Source organism: Pristiophorus japonicus, chromosome 7 (genome assembly GCF_044704955.1).
Source record: "Pristiophorus japonicus isolate sPriJap1 chromosome 7, sPriJap1.hap1, whole genome shotgun sequence".
NCBI classification, from domain to species: Eukaryota; Metazoa; Chordata; class Chondrichthyes; family Pristiophoridae; genus Pristiophorus; species Pristiophorus japonicus.
The window spans coordinates 11,648,142-11,672,997 of NC_091983.1; the positions used below are offsets into that span (position 1 = coordinate 11,648,142).

Sequence of the window (24,856 nt, forward strand, 5' to 3'; positions counted from 1 at the left end):
AGTGACAACTTTCCCAGTGGCTGATAGCAGGGAGATTCCCCTGTAGTTGCCGTAGTCGGACTTGTCCCTTTTTAAAAAATGGTCACAATCACTGCATCTCTCAGATTTCCCGGCATGCTCTCCTCCCTCCAGATGAGAGAGATGAGGTCATGTATCCGTGCCAACAGTGCCTCTCCGCCATATTTTAGCACCTCAGCAGGGATTCCATCCGCACCCGTAGCCTTGTTATTCTTAAGCTGTTTTATGGCTTTGCCTACCTCGTGCAACGTTGGAGTTTCACTGAGTTGGTGACGGGTCGCATGATGTGGGATGGAGTCGAGAACACTTGAGTCAAAGGCAAAGTCTTGACTGAGGAGATCTTCAAAGTGCTCCTTCCATCAGGCCCTGACAGCCTTGGTGTCCTTGATGAGTGCTTCCCCATTCTTGGCCAGGAGTGGGGTGGGGCCTTGGGAGTTTGGACCATAGGTGGCTATGACTGCAGCGAAGAATCCTCGCATATCGTGGCTGTCAGCCAGTTGTGTATCTCCTGTGCTTTCTTCATCCACCACCTATTCTTTAGGTCCTGGGTTTTTTGTTGGACCTGAGCCTTGAGCCGTCTGTAATGTTGTTTTGCAGCTCCAGAGTTGGGTTGTTGCTTGAGGTTCAGAAATGCTTTGCACTTGTGATCTATTAATTCTTCGATCTCCTGATCATTTTCATTAAACCAGTCCTGATGTTTCCGGTTGAGTGACCAAGTGTCTCTTCACAGGCACTGGATATAGAGGCCTGGAGGGCAGACCAAGCGCTGTGGGGATTCTGCATCTCAGGGTCATCAAGGCACGCCAAATTGTCTATGAGGCGCAGCTTGTATAGGGTTCTCTCAGCTGGGTCTCTAAGTGCCCTGGCATTAACTTTTTTGCAGAACTGCTTCTGCTGTCCCCTCTGCTTTGGGGCAATGTTGATGATGGATCATTAGGCGGTGGTCCGTCCAGCAGTCGTCAACTCCTATCATGGCGTGGATGATGCGCACATCCTTGCGATCCCTGGCTCGAACGATAGTCAAGCAGGTATCAGTGTTTGGAGCGAGGGTGTTGCCACGATGCCTTGTATTTGTCCCTCTGGCGGAACAGGGTGTTGGTGATGAGGAGTTCATGTTCTAGACATTTTGTCAGAAGGGTACCGCTGGAGTTGGCTTTCCCTACCCCCTCTCTGCCATTCATGCCTCCTCAGAGGGCTGTGCCTTTGCCGACCCTGCATTAAAATCACCCAGAAGGATCAATTTGTCGCCCTCAAGGATGTCTCGAGGTTGGAATAAAAATCCTCTTTAGCCTCATCCTTTGCATCAAATGTAGGGGCGTACGCACTGATGACTGTGGCGCATTGGTTCCGAGATAGGGTAATACGAAGAGTCATGAGGCGTTCGTTAACCCCACAGGGGGAGTCTTTGAGGCGGTCGACCAGCTCATTCTTGACGGCAAAGCCGACTCCATGAAGGCGGTGTTCTGCCTCTGGTTTCCCTTTCCAGAAGAAGGTGTACCCTCCACCATGTTCCTTCAACTGGTCTTCCCCTGTCCGCCGGGTCTCGCTTAGTGCGGCGATGTTAATGTCGAAACGTCTGAGTTCCCGGGCAACTATGGCGGTGCGGCGTTCCGGCCTGTTGCTGTTGGGATTGTCCATGAGGGTCCTGATGTTCCAGATCCCAAACTTCAACTGATGAAGTGAAAGATGCCTGTGCGTGAGTTCTTTTAACATGGGGTGGCCGCTGCACACCAGCAATCACATGGGCTTAGCTGAACAAGGTCTTGGTCCAGTGGCACAGGGATTCAAGACAACTGGAGACCAGCCACAGCTCTATAAGTCTCATTGCCTATGGCGAAGTGTTGGCCGCAAGCTTAATTAATGGTAGATGGCCCGATGGTACAATTGATGGTAGATGGTCCGAGGCTTGGCTGGGGGGCAGGCATTAGGAAGGTGACTTCCAAAGTTATTTTAAAAGTTAAAAGTTGATAAAAATTCCCAATTTATTTAAAAAGTTTCGAAGAGTTGTTAAAAAGTCTAAGATGTAAATCAATAATAGGTTATAAAAGTTTCCCCAGTTTAAAAATTTTCTAAACACGGGCTTAGCTGAACAAGGTAAACACACAGCGGGCCCTGAGCAGCCCCAGCGGGACAACAAATAAACCTTACCTTGCAGTTGCCGAAGGGACCCCGCGCCAGCTGCTTCTGTCCCGGGCCGAAGGAATCTCACGCCGGCCGAAAGGACACCACACCTACCCACTCCTATCCCTGTGGTCGCACACCAGGTGTTCATTGTGCTAACAGATTGGGGGAACGTGGAACCGGCCGAAGGGACTCCGGGAACGTGGAACCGGCCGAAGAGACTCCGAGGCCGGCGTTCAACTCGCCAAAGGGACTCTAGGCCGGCGCTGAAACGGCCAAAGGGACCGCGGCGGCAGTGTTCAACCCGTCTTAAACTCCTGACCAACTTCTAATTAATTTTTAAACTTTTAATCAAACTTTAAACTTTTTAAACAAGTTGGGATAACTTTTAAAACTTACATTTTAGACTTTTAATCGAAATACTTTTAAACATCTATTATTGATCTACATCCTTGACTTTTTAAAGTGATAAAGATAGGTTCAGTGAGTGGGCAAAAATTTGGCAGATGGAGTATAATGTGGGAAAATGTGAGGCTATCCACTTTGGTAGGAAGAATAACAAAGCAAATTATTATTTAAATGGAGAGAGACTACAAAATGCTGCGGTACAGAGGGATCTGGACGTCCTTTTACATGAAACACAAAAAGTTAGCATAGGTACAGCACGTAATTAGGAAGGCAAATGGAACGTTGGCTTTTATTGCAAGGGGGATGAAGTATAAAAGTAGGGACGTACTGCTGCAACTGTTGGTGAGACCACACCTGGTGTACTGTGTACAGTTTTGGTCTCCTTATTTAAGGAGGGATATACTTGCATTGGAGGCAGCTCAGAGAAGGTTCACTCGGTTGATTCCTGAGATGAAGGGTTTGCCTTATGAAGAAAGGTTGTGTCTATACTCATTAGAGTTTAGAAGAATGAGAGGTGATCTTATTGAAATGATTCTGAGGGGGCTTGACAGGGTAGATGCAGAGAAACTAAAACTAGGGGGCATAGTTTCAGAATAAGGGGTCGCACATTTAAAACTGAGATGAGGAGGAATTTCTTCTCTCACAGGGCCGCGAAACTTTGGAATTCTCTACCCCAGAGAGCTGTTGAGACTGGGTGATTGACTATATTTAAGATAGAGGTAGACAGATTTTTGAACAATAGGGGAATCAAGGGTTATAGGGAGCAAGCAGGAAAGTGGAGTTGAGGCCAAGAGCAGATCAACCATGATCTTATTGAATGCCGGAGCAGGCACGAGGTGCCAAACTGCCTACCCCTGCTCCTATTTCTTATGTTCTTATAAACATAAATTCAGGAAACTTGGTTGAAATATTTTGCAGAGGCAAATTTTATGTTCATCAGAATGAATTTTTTTTTTTACAGTTATGTAGCTAACTTTATCAAGCGGCTTCTTATTCCTTCCAAATCTGGTTGTGCATTCTAAAGCCTCACAACACTCTGTGCAAAAGTACCTTCTGATCTCTGTCCTAAATCTCTTACGTATAATCTTATACCTAGGTCGCCTTGTCTCCTTGTCAGTATCCAGCATCTATCCTTATAACCCTTAATCCTGCTCCTTGCAAGATGTAGCAGAAATAGTACATCATTGTCATGATATCATACTCATTAAATTTCCTACAATGCAATGTTTAGGAATGTATTTTTGCAGACACTTAACTATACACAACAAAACACAACTTTGCAGTTCCACAAAAACTCTGAATAAAGGTGTCAGTCTTAGCTCAGTGGGTAGCACTCTTGTCCCTCAGTTAGAAGGTTGGTTATAGGTTCAAACCCCACTCCAGAGACTCGAGCACATAATCTAGGCTGACACATCAGTGCTGTACTGTTGGAGGTGCTGTCTTTTGAATGAAATGTTAAGCCGAGGGTGTCTGCCATCTCAAGTACATGTAAAAAATCCGACACTATTTGAAGAAGAGCAGGAGAGATGGCAACAAGCATTAAAAAAAAAGATAATCTGGTCATTTATATCATTATTGTTTGCAGGACCTTGCTGTGGGCGAATTGGCTACAGGCAAATTGGCTACGTTTCCCTCCATTCCAACAAAGACTACACTTGAAACTTCATTGGCAGTGAAGCACTTTGGGATGTCTTAAGATTATAAAAGGTCCTATATAAATACAAGTTATTTCTTAAAGCCAATAGTTACATTGCATTCTTACCAGAATAGGCATGTTCACCATCATGAGAGAAAGAATGGATTGACCTGAATTGTCAAGTGATGTAATGTCAGCACCATAATTCAAAAGTAGTCTAGCTGACTTCTCGTAACCTGATAAAAATGGAATTATAGTCATAAAAGAATGAATACCATCTTAAAATTTTTGGTAAGCCAATTTGAATCAGCCCCAGAACAATTGTATTCCATTTCCCTCCATGCATATCAGTCCAGACTCTACATACAAAAGTAAGTACAAAGCCAACTTGTATCGTTATGCTATGTCAGGATTTCTTTCCCTGCAGGGACTGAACAATTAATGAGACCATTAAGTTAACTGCTATTAGAACTGCCATGGCATTGCTTACAGATAGTCTGGCACCTAAAAAAACTGGTACCATGGCAGCCTAAAAATGGCAGCAGCTTGTCCAACATTGTAATTTACTAAAGCAATAAATGACATGACTAACAGCAGACTAATATTAAATAATTAATTGATAATCAATGATACATACCTCACCGTATTGGTAGCAGTGACCACCACACAGTCCTTGTGGAGACAAAATCCTGTCTTCACACTGAGGACACTGTCATGTATTCAACCAGCATTGTAACCCATGTATAATCCAACCTAAGTTGTACACTGAGAACAATGACCACTTGATGGTGAACTTGTGGGAGACACTCCTAACCTAGACCTTCAGATATAAAAGGGGAAGCTCCACCCACTTCCTGCACTTGAGTGCGATGAAATAAAGGACAGGTCACAGACTGACCTTCTCTCAAGCATGGGCCTCGTGTGCATTTATACTGTATAGTAAGGACGTATTAATTGCGACAAGAAACTGGGATTTAAACCATGCGAGCATGGCCACTAGCAATAACAGGGGCAGTCAGGGACGATCGACTGGCAAGGGACCTTTTGTTTCAAACCGCAGCTCATGCTGGAGGCATGGAGGCACACACTCAGCCGGAGTTTGCAGAGGTGAGCAAAATACCTGCAGAAATTGCAGAAATGAACACTGGGGAAAATCGCTAGAAGCTGAAGTTCAGCGAGTTCATGTGGAGCACGTTTTCAGTTCATATACCAGGACGCCACCGATAATGATGAAAGTGCTCCTCAATGGCATCCTAGTATCAATGGAGCTAGACACGGGGGCCAGCCAGTCCCTGATGGCTATCAAACAGTTCGAAAAGTTGTGGGCGTCCAAGGCCAGGAGGCCAAAATTATCGGCGATTGACGCACAGCTACGGACTTACACAAAGCAGATCATTCCTGTGCTAGGCAGCGCCACGGTAGTCGTGACCCACAAAGATTCGGAGAACAGACTGCCACTCTGGATTGTCCCAGGGGACAGTCCCGCACTACTGGGGAGGAGTTGGCTTGCTGTCATGAACTGGAAATGGAGTGATGTCAATGGAATTTCCTCTGTGGAGCGAGTATCATGCTCACAGATCCTGGACAAATTTGACTCATTATTTCAACCCGGCATTGGCACTTTCATGGGGGCCAAGGTAGTGGTTCACATAAATCTGGACGCCAGGCCAGTACACCACAAGGCCAGAGCGGTGCCGTACGTGATGCGGGAAAAGATAGAAGGCGAATTGGACCGCCTGCTGAGGGAAGGCATCATCTCACCAGTCGAATTCAGTGACTGGGCGAGCCCGATTGTGCCGGTGCTCAAGGCGGATGGGTCGGTCAGGATATGTGGCGATTACAAGGCCACCATCAATCGGGTGTCACTCCAAGACCAGTACCCGCTACAGACAGCAGAGAACCTCTTAGCGACGCTATCCGGTGGCAAACTTTTTTCAAAATTGGACCTGACCTCAGCTTACATGACCCAGGAGCTGGTGAGTGAGTCGAAGAAGCTGACCACCATCACGGCACACAAGGGGTTGTTTGAGTACAACAGATGTCCGTTCGGGATTTGCTCGGCCGCCGCAATCTTCCAACGAAATATGGAAAGCCTCCTCAAGTCGATTCCAGGGACGGTGGTTTTTCAGGACGACATCCTCATTACGGGTTACGATACTGAAGAACACCTCCACAACCTGGAGGAGGTGCTACGCAGACCGGGTAGGGCTGCGACTGAAAAAGGCGAAGTGCGTCTAACTAGCTCCAGAGATAGAATTCCTGGGGATGAAGGTAGCAGCAGACGGGATCAGCCCTACTGCGTCCAAGACGGAAGCGATCCAGAGAGCACTCAGACCCCTTAAAACGACGGAGCTGCGTTCATTCCTGGGGCTTCTGAACTATTTTGGTAAATTTCTTCCCAAATTGAGCACGCTGCTAGAGCCGCTACACGTGCTCCTACGCAAAGGTCGCGAATGTGACTGGGGGGACAGCCAGGAAAGGGCTTTTAATAGAGCACGCAAATTGTTATGTTCCAACAATCTGTTAACGCTATATGACCCGTGTAAAAAACTTGTATTAATGTGCGATGCGTCATCCTATGGTTTCGGGTGTGTGTTGCAGCATGTCAATGCCAAGGGTCAGTTACAGCCGGTAGCTTATGCCTCCAGAAGTCTGTCCCAGGCAGAAAGGGGCTACGGGATGGTAGAAAAGGAGGCACTCGCATGTGTATATGCGGTAAAGAAAATGCACCAGTACCTGTTTGGCAGGAAATTTGAGCTGGAGACAGATCACAAACCCCTAACATCCCTTTTGGCCGACAACAAGGCCATAAATGCAAACGCATCGGCCCGCATACAGAGGTGGGCACTCACATTAGCCGCCTATGACTACACAATTCGGCACAGACCGGGCACCGAAAACTGCACCGATGCACTCAGCAGGCTGCCACTAGCCACCACTGAGGGGGCTACCGAGCATGCTGCTGAGATGTTCATGGCTGTTGAAGCTTTCAGAAGCGAAGGCTCACCCGTGACAGCCCGTCAGATTAAAGTCTGGACAAATAGAGACCCGCTATTGTCTCTAGTCAAGAAATGTGTCCTGAATGGAGACTGGGCAGCCACGTACAGGGCATGCCCTGAGAAATTTAAACCATTTCACAGGCGCAAGGATGAACTCTCGATTCAGGCCGATTGCCTACTGTGGGGAAACCGCATAGTCATGCTCCAGATAGGCAGAGAGGTGTTCATCAGAGAACTCCACAATGGGCACCCGGGCATTGTCACGATGAAGGCAATTGCCAGGTCACACGTTTGGTGGCCAGGGATAGACGCAGATCTGGAACTTTGTGTTCGCAGGTGCAACACGTGTGCCCAGCTGGGCAATGCGCCCAGGGAATCCCCCCTTAGCCCCTGGCCATGGCCCGCCAAGCCTTGGTCACGCATCCATGTGGACTACGCAGGTCCTTTCATGGGGAATATGTTTTTGGTTGTAGTAGACGCCTATTCCAAATGGATCGAGTGTGACATTTTAAATTCAAGCACATCCTCTGCCACGGTAGAAAGCCTACGGGTAATGTTCGCCGCCCACGGTCTACGGACATCTTGGTCAGCGACAATGGCCCGTGCTTCACAAGCACTGAATTCCAGGACTTCATGGCAGGCAATGGAATTAACCATGTTAGAACGGCACCGTTCAAGCCGGCCTCAAACGGCCAGGCAGAACGAGCAGTGCAGATAATCAAACAGGGGATGCTCAGAATCCAAGGGGGTTCCCTACAATGCCGCTTATCACGCCTCCTGTTGGCCTACAGATCCCGACCACACTCACTCACAGGGGTTTCACCCGCAGAGCTGCTAATGAAAAGGACACTCAAAACCCGGTTATCCCTTATACACCCCACCGTGAAAGAAATTGTCGAGGGCAGGCGCCAGTCACAATATGACTACCATGACAGGAATGCGAGGGCGCGATGTATTGATGTAAATGACCCTGTTTTTGTCCTCAACTACGCTGCAGGGCCCAAATGGCTCGCAGGCACTGTGGTTGCCAAAGAGGGAAATAGGATTCTGGTAGTTAAACTTACCAATGGACAAATCTGCCGCAAACAAGTGGATCAAACAAAAAGGAGGTTCAGCAACCCCATAGAAGAAGCAGAGGAAGAACACGATGTAGAATTCACTCCACCACAGGTGACCGAACACAGGAACCAAAGGGAGGAGAGCCCAGTCACTGTGTGCAGTCCGGACAGGCCTGAGGCACCGCAAACAGCAGACACTCAGGCCAGCGCCCAACAACCGGAGCCCCAACTCAGGCGCTCTACAAGGGAGCGTAAACCACCAGAGAGACTCAACCTGTTATCCCAATAAAACTTTGGGGGGGGAGGTGATGTCATGTATTAAACCAGCATTGTAACCCATGTATAATCCGACCTAAGTTGTACACTGAGAACAATGACCACTAGATGGTGAACTTGTGGGAGATACTCCTAATATAGACCTTCAGATATAAAAGGGGAAGCTCCACCCACTTCCTGCACTTGAGTGCTATGAAATAAAGGACAGGTCACAGACTGACCTTCTCGAGAGGCATCGGGAGGTGCGTGGAGAGACGTGAGTCCAGGGTCGACGAGTGGCCTACAAAAGGCCGCAAGTGGCGTCGGGAGGTGCGTGGAGAGACGTGAGTCCGGGGTCGGCGAGAGGCCTACAAAAGGACGCGAGAGGCGTCGGGAGGTGCGTGGAGAGACGTGAGTCCGGGGTCGGCGAGAGGCCTACAAAAGGCCGCGAGAGGCGTCGGGAGGTGCGTGGAGAGACGCGAGTCCGGGGTCGGCGAGAGGCCTACAAAAGGCCCAGCTGGTGCAGCTACAGGGAGAGGGCAAGAAAGAAGTAGAAAGAAACAGAAAGGTGACGTCACAGCCAAGGGGGTAAGTGATTGGCTGTTGATTGGTAAGTAGTTTTTCTTTTTTCTCTTCTATAACGGTGAGTAAACTTTAGCATTGTTGTTTCCAATTTAAGTTAATCTAAGGGTTAAGTCATGACAGGAGAGCTCGGTCACGTGATATGCTCCTCCTGTACCATGTGGGAACTCAGAGACACTTCCGGTGTCCCTGACGACTACGTGTGTGGGAAGTATCCGCCTCCAGCTCCTGACAGACCGCGTTGCGGAGTTGGAGCTGAGGGTGGATTTACACTGGAGCATCCACGATGCTGAGAATGATGTGAGTAGCACGTGTAGCGAGTTGGTCTTACCGCAGGTGAAGGGTCCACAGCCAGCTAGGGAATGGAAGACCAGCAGGAAGAGCAGTGCAAGGAAGGTAGTGCAGGGGTCCCCTGCAGTCATCCCCCTGCAAAACAGATACACCGCTTTGGGTACTGTTGGGGAGGATGACTCATCAGGGGAGGGCAGCAGCAGCCAAGTTCATGGCACCGTGGCTGGCTCTGCTGCACAGAAGGGTGGGAAAAAGAGTGGGAGAGCTATAGTGATAGGGGACTCTATTGTAAGGGGAATAGATAGGACTATCTGCGGCCGCAACCGAGACTCCAGGATAGTATGTTGCCTCCCTGGTGCAAGGGTCAAGGATGTCTCGGAGCGGCTGCAGAGCATCCTGGAGAGGGAGGGTGAACAGCCAGTTGTCGTGGTACATGTAGGTACCAACGATATAGGTAAGAAGTGGGAAGAGGTCCTACAAGCTGAATTTAGGGAGCTAGGAGTTAAATTAAAAAGTAGGACCTCAAAGGTAGTAATCTCTGGATTGCTACCAGTGCCACATGCTAATCAGAGTAGAGGGAGCAGGATAGTTAGAATAAATACGTGGCTTGAGCAGTGGTGCAAGAGGGAGGGATTCAAATTCCTGGGACATTGGAACCAGTTCTGGGGGAAGTGGGACCTGTACAAAAGGGACGGTCTGCACTTGGGCAGGACTGGAACTGATGTCCTAGGGGTAACATTTGCTAATGCAGTTCGGGAGTGTTTAAACTAATATGGCAGGGGGATGGGAACCTATGCAGCGAGATAGGGCGAAGTAATATGGAGTCAGAAACAGATGGTAGAAAGGTAAAAAGCAATAGTGGAAGGCCGAGTAAACAAAGGGAAGAAACAAAAAGGGCCACACTACATCATAATTCTAAAAGGACAAAGGGTGTTAAAAAAACAAGCCTGAAGGCTTGTGTCTTAATGCAAGGAGTATCCGTAATAAGGTGGATGAATTAACTGTGCAAATAGATATTAACGGATATGATATGATTAGGATTACGGAGACGTGGCTCCAGGATGATCAGGGCTGGGAACTCAACATCCATGTGTATTCAACATTCAGGAAGGATAGAATAAAAGGAAAAGGAGGTGGGGTAGCATTGCTGGTTAAAGAGGAGATTAATGCAGTAGTTAGGAAGGACATTAGCTTGGATGATGTGGACTCTCTATGGGTAGAGCTGCAGAACACCAAAGGGCAAAAAATATTAGTGGGAGTTGTGTACAGACCTCCAAACAGTAGTAGTGATGTTGGGGAGGGCACCAATCAGGAAATTAGGGGTGCATGCAATAAAGGTGCAGCAGTTATCATGGGTGACTTTAATATGCATATAGATTGGGCTAACCAAACTGGAAGCAATACGGTGGAGGAGAATTTCCTGGAGTGCTTAAGGGATGGTTTTCTAGACCAATATGTCGAGGAACCAACTAGGGGGGAGGCCACCTTAGACTGGGTGTTGTGTAATGAGGGAGGATTAATTAGCAATCTCGTTGTGCGAGGCCCTTGGGGAAGAGTGACCATAATATGGTGGAATTCTACATTAGGATGGAGAATGAAACAGTAAATTCAGAGACCATGGTCCAGAACTTAAAGAAGGGTAACTTTGAAGGTATGAGGCGTGAATTGGCTCGGATAGACTGGCGAAGGATACTTAAGGGGTTGACAGTGGATGGGCAATGGCAGACATTTAGAGACCGCATGGATGAACTACAACAATTGTACATCCCTGTCTGGCGTAAAAATAAAAAAGGGAAGGTGGCTCAACTGTGGCTATCAAGGGAAATCAGGGATAGTATTAAAGCCAAGGAAGTGGCATACAAATTGGCCAGAAATAGCAGTGAACCTGGGGACTGGGAGAAATTTAGAACTCAGTAGAGGAGGACAAAGGTTTGATTAGGGAAAATAGAGTACGAGAAGAAGCTTGCAGGGAACATTAAGACAGACTGCAAATGTTTCTATAGATATGTAAAGAGAAAAAGGTTAGTAAAGACAAATGTAGGTCCCCTGCAGTCATAATCAGGGGAAGTCATAATGGGGAACAAAGAAATGGCAGACCAATTGAACAAGTACTTTGGTTCGGTATTTACTAAGGAGGACACAAACAACCTTCCGGATATAAAAGGGGTCAGAGGGTCTAGTAAGAAGGAGGAACTGAGGGAAATCCTTATTAGTCGGGAAATTGCGTTGGGGAAATTGATGGTATTGAAGGCCGATAAATCCCCAGGGCCTGATGGACTGCATCCCAGAGTACTTAAGGAGGTGGCCTTGGAAATAGCGGATGCATTGACAGTCATTTTCCAACATTCCTTAGACTCTGGATCAGTTCCTATCGAGTGGAGGGTAGCCAATGTAACCCCACTTTTTAAAAAAGGAGGAGAGAAAACAGGGAATTATAGACCGGTCAGCCTGACATCAGTAGTGGGTAAAATGATGGAATCAATTATTAAGGATGTCATAGCAGCGCATTTGGAAAGAGGTGACATGATAGGTCCAAGTCAGCATGGATTTGTGAAAGGGAAATCATGCTTGACAAATCTTCTGGAATTTTTTGAGGATGTTTCCAGTAGAGTGGACAAGGGAGAACCAGTTGATGTGGTATATTTGGACTTTCAGAAGGCTTTCGATAAGGTCCCACACAAGAGATTAATGTACAAAGTTAAAGCACATGGGATTGGGGGTAGTGTGCTGACATGGATTGAGAACTGGTTGTCAGACAGGAAGCAAAGAGTAGGAATAAATGGGTACTTTTCAGAATGGCAGGCAGTGACTAGAGGGATACCGCAAGGTTCTGTGCTGGGGCCCCAGCTGTTTACATTATACATTAATGATTTCGACGAGGGGATTAAATGCAGTATCTCCAAATTTGTGGATGACACTAAGTTGGGTGGCAGTGTGAGCTGCGAGGAGGATGCTATGAGGCTGCAGAGTGACTTGGATAGGTTAGGTGAGTGGACAAATGCATGGCAGATGAAGTATAATGTGGATAAATGTGAGGTGGTAAAAATAGAGAAACAGACTATTATCTGAATGGTGACAGATTAGGAAAAGGGGAGGTGTAACGAGACCTGGGTGTCATGGTACATCAGTCATTGAAGGTTGGCATGCAGGTACAGCAGGCGGTTAAGAAAGCAAATGGCATGTTGGCCTTCATAGCAAGGGGATTTGAGTACAGGGGCAGGGAGGTGTTGCTGCAGTTGTACAGGGCCTTGGTGAGGCCACACCTGGAGTATTGTGTACAGTTTTGGTCTCCTAACTTGAGGAAGGACATTCTTGCTATTGAGGGAGTGCAGCGAAGGTTCACCAGACTGATTCCCGGGATGGCGGGACTGACATATCAAGAAAGACTGGATCAACTGGGCTTGTATTCACTGGAGTTCAGAAGAATGAGAGGGGATCTCATAGAAACGTTTAAAATTCTGACGGGTTTAGACAGGTTAGATGCAGGAAGAATGTTCCCAATGTTGGGGAAGTCCAGAACCAGGGGTCACAGTCTAAGGATAAGGGGTAAGCCATTTAGGACCGAGATGAGTTGAAACTTCTTCACCCAGAGAGTGGTGAACCTGTGGAATTCTCTACCACAGAAAGTTGTTGAGGCCAATTCACTGAATATATTCAAAAAGGAGTTAGATGTACTCCTTACTACTAGAGGGATCAAGGGGTATGGCGAGAAAGCAGGAATGGGGTACTGAGGTTGCATGTTCAGCCATGAACTCATTGAATGGTGGTGCAGGCTCGAAGGGCCGAATGGCCTATCCTGCACCTATTTTCTATGTTTCTATGTTTCTATGTTTCAAGCATGGGCCTCGTGTGCATTTATACTGTATAGTAAGGACGTATTAGACACACTCCATCGTGTTGTGTGACACTATCACCATGTTAAATGGGATAGATTCAGAAGACAAAAGCAATACTGCGGATGCTGGAAATCTGAAATAAAAACAGAAAATGCTGGAAATACTCAGCAGGTCAGGCACCATCATGCGGTAGTGGGGGGGGGGGGGGGGGGTAAAAACAGAGTTAACGTTTCGGGTCATCAATCTGAAACGTTAACTCTGTTTCTCTCTCCACAGATGCTGATTTACATGCTGAGTATTTCTAGATTCAGAAGAGATCTAGCAGCTCAAAACTGAGCGTCCATGAAGCACTATGGGCCATCAGCAGCAGCAGACTTGCATTCCACCACAATCTGTAATCTCATGGTCTGGCATATCCCTCACTCTACTATTAACATCAAACCAGCGGACCAACCCTGGTTCAATGAGGAGTGTAGAAGAGCATGCCAGGAGCAGCATCAGACGTACCTAAAAATGAGGTGCCAACCTGGGGAAGCACAGGACTACATGCATGCTAAACAACGGAAGTAGCATGCAAACATTTCAGCCTTATCGTTTGCATTTACATCCTGGGTTTCGCCATCATTGAAGATGGGAATGTTCATGGAGCTTCCTCCTCCCATTAGTTGTTTAATTGTCCACTACCACTCACGACTGGATGTGGCAGGACTGCAGAGCTTTTATCTGATCTATCGGTTAAGGAATCGCTTAGCACTGTCTGTAGTTTGTTGCTTAGCATGCATGCAGCTTCCCCAGGTTGACACCTCATTTTTAGATACGCCTGATGCTGCTCCTGACATGCTTTTCTATACTCCTCATTGAACCAGGGTTGGCCCCCTGGCTTGGTGGTAATGGTGAAGTCAGGGCTATGCCGGGCTATGGGGTTACAGATTGTGGTGGAGTACAATTCTGCTGCTGCTGATGGCTCACAGCACCTCATGAATGCCCAGTTTTGAGCTGTTAAATCTCTTCTGAATCTATCCTATTTAGATGGTGGATGTCCTCAGTGTGACGACGGGTCTTCATCTCCACAAGGACAATGCGGTGGTCACTGCTACCAAGGCCCAGTCTGGCAGTTATGTCCTTCAGGACTCGGCCAGCTCAGTCAGTAGTGGTTCTACTGAGCCACTCTTGGTGATGGACATTGAAGTCCCCCACCCAGTGTACATTTTGTGCCCTTGCTACCCTCAAGTGCTTCGTCCAAGTGTTGTTCAACATGGAGCAGTACTGATTCATCACCTGAGGAAGGGTGGTAGGTGGTAATTAGCAGGAGGTTCCCTTGCCATGTTTGACCTGAAGCCATGAGACTTAATGGGGTCCAGAGTCAATGTTGAAGACTTCCAGGGCCACTTCCTCCCAACTGTATACCACTGTACCACCACTTCTGGTGCGTCTATCTTGCCGGTGGGACAGGCCATACCCAGAAATGGTGTTGGAGGAGTCTGAGCCATTGACTGAAAGGTATGATTCTGTCAGGCTATTGCTTGACTAGTCTGTGTGACAGCTCCCAGATGTTAGCGAGGAGGACTTTGCAGGGTCGATTGGGCTGGGTGTGCTGTTGTCATGTCTGAAGCCAGTGTCAAGGTCGAGGCCGGGTGGTGCATCCGGGTTTATTCATTGGTTTTCATAGCAGTTTGTTACTACTGAGTGGCTTGCTCGGCCATTTCAGAGGGCATTTAAGAGTCAACCACATTGCTGTGGTTCTGAAGTTACATTTCGACCAGACCAGGTAAGGACGGCAGATTACCTTCCCAAAAGGATATTAGTGAACCAGATAGGTTTTTACCACAATCCGATAGTTTCAGGGTCACCATTGTTAATATTAGCTTTTTATTCCCGATTTATTTAATTAACCAAAATTAAATTCCCCAGCTAGCATCATGCTTTTTGAACTCGCATCTCTGGGTTATCCAGGCTTCTGGTTTACTAGTCCAATAACATAACCACCATGCTACCATTCCCATAGTGGGATTTTGTGCCTTCCTAATTGCTTGCTGTACCTGCATGCTAACTTTCTGTGTTTCTTGTATGAGGACACCAATGGGGCAAAAATTGTTCTCTGACCGAAAGGGAGCGCACTCACCGATCTTGAAGAATTTTCTCCGCCCCATAGAGCGAAATTCAGCCCTTCGAACATTTTTTTGTACCGGGAGGTGAAGTCGAGTTGCGGCAGGGCAGAAGTGTGTGGGGAGTGAGGCGGACAATGGTATGCGTCATCAGCGCTGCGTAGCAACGTCCCTCTGATCAGTTAAAGGGGAGAGCCGCTGCGAACTTTGCAGCCATGTTAGTGGCAACCACTGGGCCACCAGAGAGGGTTTTGGACAACCCAGTGGCCTGGTACCCAAGAGGGGGTGCCGGGCTGCCTGTTGGTGGCCCGGCCGAGCCCGTGGCAGCCGTTGTCGGGCCAACCTCGGAGTCGGTCAACAATTAAAATAAAATAGAGTGTGCCCTCCCCTTTAAAGACGACACGTCACCCAGTCACAGGCAGCTGCCCGCAGGGCAAAGCTATTGGGGGCACCGAGCAGCGGCTGATCCACTCCCCCGGGGCAATTTCCCACAGGGTACTTTACCGTACGGGGCAGAAAAGGGGTCACTGCTGGTCGGTAAGGAGTCGATGGGATGGAAACACCGGCGGGAAGGGAACGTATCACCACCCCAAAAAACAATGAGGGCATTGTCACGATTGTCGGCGACTCCATGTCAACCGAGCAGTGAGTGCTTTCCGCATCGTTAACACCTTTTTGAAGTGGTAACGGCTCCTTAAAAAGGGGGCAGATTCGGCCCCCGTATCTCTCTGAACGCCATTTAATAGTTTCTCACCATTAAAAAAAATTCAGTTTTTCTATTCTTCCTACCAAAGTGAATAACCTCACATTTGCCCACATTATACTCTATCTGCCATCTTATTGCCCACTCACTGAACCTGTCTACATCCCTTTGCAGGCTCGTGGCTTCCTCCCCATAGCTGATTTTCCCACCTAGCTTTGTATCATCAGCAAACTTGGATACATTACATTCGATCCCTTCATCTAAGGCAGTAATATAAATTGTAAATAGCTGAGGCTAAAGCACTGATCCTTGTGGCACCCCACTAGTTACAGCCTGCCAACCTGTAAATCACCCATGTATCCCTACTCTCTCTTTTCTATCAGTTAACCAACCCTCTATCCAAACTAATATATTAACCCCAATCCCGTGACCCCTTATCTTGAGTAACAACCTTTTATGTGGCACATCATCGAATGCCTTTTGGAAATCCATATATACTACATCCACTGGTTCCCCTTTATCTACCCTACTAGTAATATTCTCAAAAAACTCTATAACACAATTTCCCTTTCATAAAACCATGTTGACTCTTCTTAATCATATTATGATTCTCTATGTGCCCTGTTACCACTTAATATTCCTTAATAATGGATTCCAGCATTTTCATGATGACCAATGTCAGGCTAACTAGCCTGTAGTTCACTGTTTTCTATCTCCCTCCTTTCTTGAATAGCAGGGTTATATTTGCTACATTCCAATCCGCTGGGACCGTTCTAGAATCTACGGAATTTTGAACACAACAATCTCCGCAGCCACCTCTTTTAGAACCCTAGGATGTAGGCCATCAAGTCCAGGGGATTTGTCGGCTTTTCGTCCCATTAGTTTCTCAAGTACTTTCTCTTCTGATATTAATTACTTTCAGTTTCCCAATCTCATTAGCCCTTTAGTTACCCGCTATTTTTGATATGCTTTTTGTTTCTTCTACTGTGAAGACAGATACAAAATCGTTATTTGAAGTCTCTTCTATTTCCTTATTCCCCATTATAATTTCTCCTGTCTCAGCCTCTAAGGGACCAATGCTTACTTGTGTTACCCTCTTCCTTTTTACATACTTGTAGAAGTTTTTACAATCTGTTCTCTCCAGATAGGCCCCAAGGCTTGAAGACCAGTGCATAGTGAACTGCACCATAACCACTGTCATCTGTCTCAGGTCATGAGAGATGGTCCTTAGTGCCTCCATATGAGTATGATGCTGTTCCAATATTCTTTTTAGAGTAGCACCTCAGAGATCTGATTCCACAGACTCAGGCACCTGTGGCTGATTTCTGCAGTGCCTTCACTCTTCACTGTCAGGTCGCACTTTCATTTCTGCATTGTTGGGATAATGACTGAAGAAGTGCTCCACATATAAAGTGCCCACAAGGAATACTCAGGGGAGCAGGTAGCTTACATTGGTTGCTCTGGTGGGATCATTAAACTTGTTCCTGCAGTACAAAGGAATCCTGGGATTCAAGGAGATGACACTCACTGCCATAGCCACCTCCCTCTGCAAATTATGTACCACATTATTAGCAGGTCTCTGGCCCCTGACCGCAAATAGACTGTCCCTCCTGCTCCATATCTTCATTATAAGGACATGCAGGTCCAACTCTCTAAAGTTTGCCACTTCTTCCTTCAAGTTGGTTGCCATCCTTGTCCCACCAGTGTCTTGCTCGTGAAGCTGCATGGCACCTACCCGCTGACGCACAAAGACCAGAGCATACAAGCAGAGATACTCCTACCTGTCTTTGCCCAAGGAGCAGAAGCTGCCCCCTGAAGAGAATGTGGTTGCAAAATACATTCATGCCATATTCTCTTCACAGTCACATTTGGCCACTGGATTAAAACTCCTGTGAATACCTCTCCCATCACTAACACGCCATCAGGTACAGAACATGGAAATGGCCTCCCAGGGTGTGGCAAAGGCTACATATTGATTTTGCTGAGCTAGATGGACAACAATTGTTCATTGTGATTGATAGCCATTCGAAGTGGGTTGAGGTGTTTCCAATGTGGAAAATAACAACAAGTAAAACATTGGACATTTTGTGAAGTTTATTTTCTGCATTTGGTCTCCCAGAAGAAATTGTTTCGGCTAATGGACCACAATTTTGTTCAGAAGAATTTGCACAGTTCACGAGCAAAAATGGTGTGAAACATACCAAGGTTTCACCGTACCACCCTGCTTTGAATGGTGCAGCAGAAGGCACTGTACAAATTGTAAAACGTGCCCTCATAAAACAAATGTTAGATCCAAATCCAAAGAAATGACAGTTGTCATTGGATCACAGATTGGCTAATTTTCTAATTACATATTGTAATACTCCTCATACAACTACTGATAGAACACCAGCAGAGTTGTTTCTCAAACGACAGCCACGAAACAGATTCTCATTGTTAAAACCAAATTTGGCACAGTCCGTAGAAGAGAAACAATTAAGACAGAAAGAGAATCATGATAGAGGTAGAGTAAAAGAGAGAACCAGAAGGTGAGAGTGAAGAACTATCATCATAAATGGTTAAAGTGGTTACTAGGAAGAGTGGTGAAGATATGTGGTCCTTGCAGATATTTGGTCAAGATGTTTGATAATGAACAAGTTAGATTTGTTCATATTGATATTTTACCTACAGACATGGAAGGAGTTGAAGGTGGGAATGATTCAATTATTTCTGACTCATCAGATAGTTTTGATATACCAGTAGCATATCCTACATCCAATGTACTGGAAACAAATCCAAGAGAAAATCAGAATTTAAGTCTGAGTCCGAGTCAGGACAACAAACAGCCTGAAGTTAGAGTGAGTTCAAATGAAAATCAAGGAAATTCCTTGGAGGAAAACGTTCCTCAGGATGAGTCGCGAATGAGTTTAGATTCGACACCATGTTTGGAAAGTTCTGTTTGAGAGCGAAGGTATCCTCTTCGAAACAGAAAACAAGTGGTTAAGTTAAATTTGTAAATATGGAAAAAAATAAATCTATATACTGTGTTATGTATAAACATGCAAGTTATGTATGATATAATAACTTCTTCATTAAGGAGGGAGAAGTATAATGTCTGTAAGTTGTATGTTTGTAGCTCCACACTATGGATGTGGACGTATTGTGTACTGCAACTACAGAGTTAATAATTAAACGGAAGCAGAGGTTCCGGAGGCTTCTGAGAGTTGCCTGCCATGTTAGAAAGCTGTGTGTGCTTGTGCTCTGTGAATATATCACAATCCACATTGTGCTCTTTACCCCGCCCCCCCCCCTCGAGCTCCTGACCTCTTCTCCCTAAGTTTGCTCTCTCTCTCTGCCTCCTCCCAGTCTCTATCTCTGCCCCCTCTCTACCCCCCAGTCTCTCTCTCTCTCTGCCCCCCCAGTCTATCTCTGCCCCTCTCTCCCCAGTCTCTCTCTCTTTCACTGCCCCACTCTGTCTCTCACTCTCTTTCTGCCCCCTAGTTTCTCTCTCTTTGCCCTCCACTCTCTCTCTACCACACTCTCTGCTCCTGTCACTCTCTCTCACACTTTTTCTCTCTCCCCACTCTCTCTCTCTCTCCCCAAATCTCTCTCTCGCACATTCTCTCACTGCGCCCCCCCTCTCTGCCGCCCAGTCTCTCTCTGTGCACCCCAGTCTATCTCTGCCCCTCTCTCCCCCACTCTCACTTTCTCTCTCTCCCCACTCTCTCTCCTTCACTCTCCCTCTCTCCCCGAATCTCTCTCTCTTCCCCCATGTCTCTCTCTCCCTCTTCCCCACGCCCTCCACCCACTCTCTCTCTCTCTCTCTCTCTCTCTCCCACTTCCGATATCCTCTCTCTCTCAGAAGGCCATGAAAATGTTTATGTAGTTAATCACACCGATATTCTAGGCAAAAGTCCTGGAGGCTCCTTTAGTATAGTCCTTGATTTTCAAAAGATAACCTAAAAGCCCTAGTGGCAGGTTCAGGTTCGGCAACGTGGCCTCCTCATATACCGTACCGATTCAAGCATGCATGCACTAAAAGAGGCGGACTCTAGGGTATGCATGCGCAGAAGAACACAAAAATGTTCATGCATGTAATCACTCTGTTTAATTTAAGTTGCGGTGCCAATGATGTTATCAAGCCGTGTCTGGAATGTTAATTACGTCCCACCTGCCTTTTGCAGATCCTCGTCAATGGTCTGATTTCTGTATGTTAAAATTTAAAAGGACGGGAATGGTGTCGTGCTGCTCGATCACAATATTTTAACTCCCCGACCTTCTCCCACCCATGGAGAGGGTGGTTAAAATGAGGCCAAAGTGTGTGTTTGTATAAATTGCTTTTTAACCGCCGTGCTTATGCATCAGACATGCACCCTTAGCCCAAATCTAGTGTGCTTCTTAGATGGTAGCTGCATGGCAGAACATGCACGTTGACTGTGTGTCAATCAATATGAGCCACTTGGGGCTGAAACTGCCCTAGTCTCATAGAATTACATAGAACTTACAGGATAGAAACAGGCCACTCCAGTATTTCCTGTTTTTATTTCATATTTCCAGCATCCATAGTATTTTTGTTTTTGTTCTGGTTCTTCTCATGCTTCCTGCAGATGTAACAGATATATTCCTCCGCATAGCTTTCAGAGGTGTTGCAAATCCAGCTTTTTGATGCACTGCCATTTTAACTTGCTTTACATCTGTAAATCCTCAAGTAGAATATAAATTTGTGCATCCAAAATGGCAAGCTCTCAATGAGTGACATTCCTGACCTTGGGAATTGGTCACACTCTGCCATTTTTCTTCCCAGGTTTTCAAGGAAGAAAAGTTAAGTGACACTGAACAATAAGAAAAGTGCTGCATAATACTAAGGGAAGAAATCAGTTTCTATAGTATACAAGTTAGCATTTCTCATTCTCTGCCCAAACTAAAAAAGACTTGCACTTATATGGTACCTTATCCTATCTCTCAGAAACCCTTCAAATTCTTCACATACTATGAATTACATTGAAACTCTTGTTATATAAGCAAACACAGCATCCATTTTGCACACAAGAACCCACAAATAGCAATGAGGTGAATGATGAGTTAAATCTGTTTGGCTTTTGTTAGCTATTGATTTAAGAAAGATTATTGGCCTAAAGAACTTCCTCCACTTTTTTAAATAGTGTTCTGAAATTGTTAGTGTCCACCTGAATTTCTGGAACAGACAAATGGGACCTCAGTTTAACATTTCAGCTAAAGTGTTGAAATCAGATTAAATAACTGAACACATACATATCCTTCTGACTTTCATCAAAGAATCCACTACATAAATGACGCAGATTGATTTTGATTAACTGGTTATGTTAGTCAAATAAATAATCAAACCTTACCATATTCAACAGCTAGGAAAAGTGGTGTCCTCAATCTATGGTCTCTAAATTGAATATTAGCACCACAGTGGCACAGACATAGCAGGGATCTGGTTGCATTGTGCTTTGCAGCATGATGTGCTGGAGTCTGACAATCCCCGAAAGTCCTTGCATTGATGTAAGCTGCAATGTATCAAAAGCACAAATGAGAAACAGCTTTGCATATTGGTTCCAATATTTCCAGTATTGGAAGCACTGAAGCTAGGACCCCACACAGGTTAGGTTAGATCATCAAGGCTGGGTTACATACTGTCAGATATTAAATGGCTGCAATTTTCGCATCAGTTCATTCTGTGAAAAATAAAAGAGTACTACCTACTTCTGGTAATGTTTTCAATTGTGCAATTGTATTTTTTCCAGGTTCCTGGGTTGTCATTCTTATTTTCTCACCACACAGGCACATTTGCCATTTTTTCTTTTTCCCTTTTATGATGTGTGGGTATTCTAAATCAGGATGTTTCTTTTCCTGTTGCTTAATCCAAATTAGTTTGTTTTAATCTCTGAGGCCTGCTTCATATCCTGGCCACAGCATTTCTACTTCCCACCCAACTTGCTTCCATCATCTCCACTGATCTCTGACTTCTGCCTGGAGATTGGTACAAAGTCTATTTAAAAAAAAATCATATTAACTAACCTGTGGCATTGGTTGTGATCAATTGGAACACCTGCTGTTTTATAAGAAAAGGGCAACGATACCATTTAGTACGCAATGCATTATTCTGCTGCTAAAGGGACACTGTGTATAATCTAGCTGGTCTCTTTAAGGTTACATAGTCTAATTGCTGTAAATGGGCAAACCTTGAGGTGAATTGACGGGTGATTGTCCTTGAAACATGCTTAATTCGTTTTTTTTTCTACACTTCTCAATCAGGCAGATTAACATTTGACTGTATTTGAGTTTTAAACGGGATATCATAAAAGTATAGTAAGGTGTGAATCCCTCTTTATGAAAGCAGGGGGTTGGGAAAGTTGGATGATTAGTGTAGATAAAAGAAATATCAAATTAGTTGAATAAAGGGTGTTCTTCTGAATGTTGGGGCTAAGACAGACCTGCATCTGGCCCATTCAGTTCCTGGCCTGGACGCACCTAATGCCAACAATGGATACAAGAAAAGGAAACCCTAGCATTCATATCATCTGTTTTGAGCACAAAAACGTACCAAAAATTATAAATTTAAGAAGAAAAGCCTTCCTTTTGGAAACTGAATGAAAGCACCAAATAAGTTAACTTTATTTGGTTTACCTTTTTTCTTCACTAACAACTCAACATTCTTCCAATTATCCATAGCAGCTGCAATGTGGAGAGCAGTCCTTCCTTGATAGTCACCCTGGTTGACAGCAAATTTCTTTGTGGCCAGCAAAAATGACAACTCTCTTGTTCCCTCACAGGCAGCCTGAAATTAAAGTCTAATCAAAGAACTTTTAAAAACAATAACATCATAACAAGCTAAATTCTATTTTGCATTTAAAAAGCTCATCTTTTCTCATTCCTTCTAGATTGTTGTTGTGACACTAATTTCACTCTGCTTAATTGTCACATTATGGGCTAGAAATTCATTACACTACCGCCCAAAAATAGAAAATTGGTGAAAATCGTCATTTACCGCCCACATACCACCCACATACTGCCCAAATAACGCCTGCCGATAAATTCATCATTCATTTAGCACCGGCCTTATGAAATACCGCCCACCCATCTTTTTCAAGGTTATTTTCAGGTCATTAAGGCCCAAAAATAACGCCAGTGGTAAATTCATCAATAAGATCCATTTTACAGTCGGACTGAAATACCGCCCTGAAAACACACATCTTACCTGATCTTAAGCTGGCCTTATTGACGCCATTTTGATTAAAGGATGATTTGACAGAAGGCTGATTAGCATTAGTTATAGCTTTACAGTTATTATGGAGTGGGATTGTAAGGGTATTTAAAGGATTTTTAAGGGGTTTTAATGATATTTTGAATTATTTTAAGTACATGTGAAGCAATTTTACAAAATGGAATGGACATTTGTGTTTATTGAAGGGAATTTGAGGATATTTGAAAATATTTGTGAAGTTTTAAATAAATGGCGCCTGTAATATCCCAGCCTGTACTGCTGACTAATTATCCAATACAGAATAGAGGTAGAAGAAGGTTTATTGCAGAGCATTATGAGCGTAATCAAAGAGGTCGTAGACTTATGACCCCCAATGAATTTTCAGGGAGAAGCACTTATACCTGACTGATACAAGCGAGTTAGGAGGTTGCGGGACCACCTAAAGAGAGAATGGAGGAGGAAGAGGAGGAGGAGAATGTGGAGCCTGGCGATGAAACCACCGCGCCCTCCCTCACACCCATCTCACCTCGGCCCGCACCTCCCAACAGCAGAGGCTTCGTGGAGCTTTCGCCACTGCAAAATTGTTACGACAGCGGCTCATAAATTAAGGCTTTGCTTGAGAGTTGCGTTTAAACTTTGCGTGGCCACTGTATGGAACCGATGAGCACTGTTACCCCTCATTTTCTAAAAGTTAGACTCTGTACAACAATGGTTCAGTTGAATAAAAAGATTTATATAAAATTTGTAAACTTTCAATATTTTTAACAATTAATAATTAGTAATAAAATTTTTCAACAAAGAATCAATAACAATAAAAATAAATAACACTAGCAACAAGTAAATAACAAGAACAAGAGCAACAGCAACAAAACAGCCTACACCCCTCCCACCACCCTCCCTGCACCAACTTTACCTGCGGTCACCGCCACTGGTGTTTACACGTTTTTTTTACTCCCATTTCCCCTACTTCTATCCCTAACCTTGGAGGGACCACAGCGTTGTGTAGCAACGCCTCGGGAGCGCTGCTCTCATTGGGGGATAGGCAGCACAACCACCGGAGAAGCAGGGGGTGTTGAAGACCGCTTCTAAGTGGGGAGACTGTTGCAGCTCCCCACCCTCAGGTGCTGTCGGCCTGACTGCTATGGCAATTGGGGGTTCAGGGCATTGACGGTGTTCCGGTCCACCATCACAATCAGCCGCGACATGTCCTCCGACTGCCGGGTGGATCGTGCAGCGATATTCCCGGCAACCGCAACCATGACCTGGAGGAGTTCTCGACGCACGTCGACGCTCAACCTCGGCAGTCTCACCATATCCTGGTGTGCGCCTGCCTGAATCGGAACATTCCCGCTTTGCCACATCAAACTCTGGATTTGGCATCAGCGTTCGAACACTCGGGGTGTATTGCTGCACAGCGCTTGGTCCCGTAATTTCAGTGGCGGGGAACCCACGCAAAGTGGATCCCGAAGAGGAAGTGGTGACCACAGGTAAAGTGTCAAAGCCCTCCTCCTCCTCCTTCCCCTCTACTATCTCAACTGAACGAGTCATCAACACACGTGCAGCAGCTGCTTCAGGCGCCAGGGTTGGGCGCACCTCCACTTCCTCATCTTCATCCTCGTCTACCTCTTGTGAATCCT

At 45.8% G+C, this 24,856-nt stretch overlaps 1 protein-coding gene across 9 annotated transcripts in view; it reads right to left on the reverse strand.

Annotated features, from left to right (window-relative positions):
* The window catches only part of LOC139267053 (serine/threonine-protein phosphatase 6 regulatory ankyrin repeat subunit C-like), a 166,087-nt gene that overhangs the window by 99,307 nt on the left and 41,924 nt on the right, over positions 1 to 24,856 (reverse strand). For all 9 annotated transcript variants that reach the window (XM_070884802.1, XM_070884799.1, XM_070884795.1 and 6 more), the window contains exons 4-6: positions 22,643 to 22,793; positions 21,361 to 21,522; positions 4,310 to 4,419 (exon numbers count right to left, since the gene is read on the reverse strand). In XM_070884802.1, the coding sequence (XP_070740903.1) occupies positions 4,310 to 4,419; positions 21,361 to 21,522; positions 22,643 to 22,793 (423 nt within the window). The remainder of the gene's footprint in view (positions 1 to 4,309; positions 4,420 to 21,360; positions 21,523 to 22,642; positions 22,794 to 24,856) is intronic.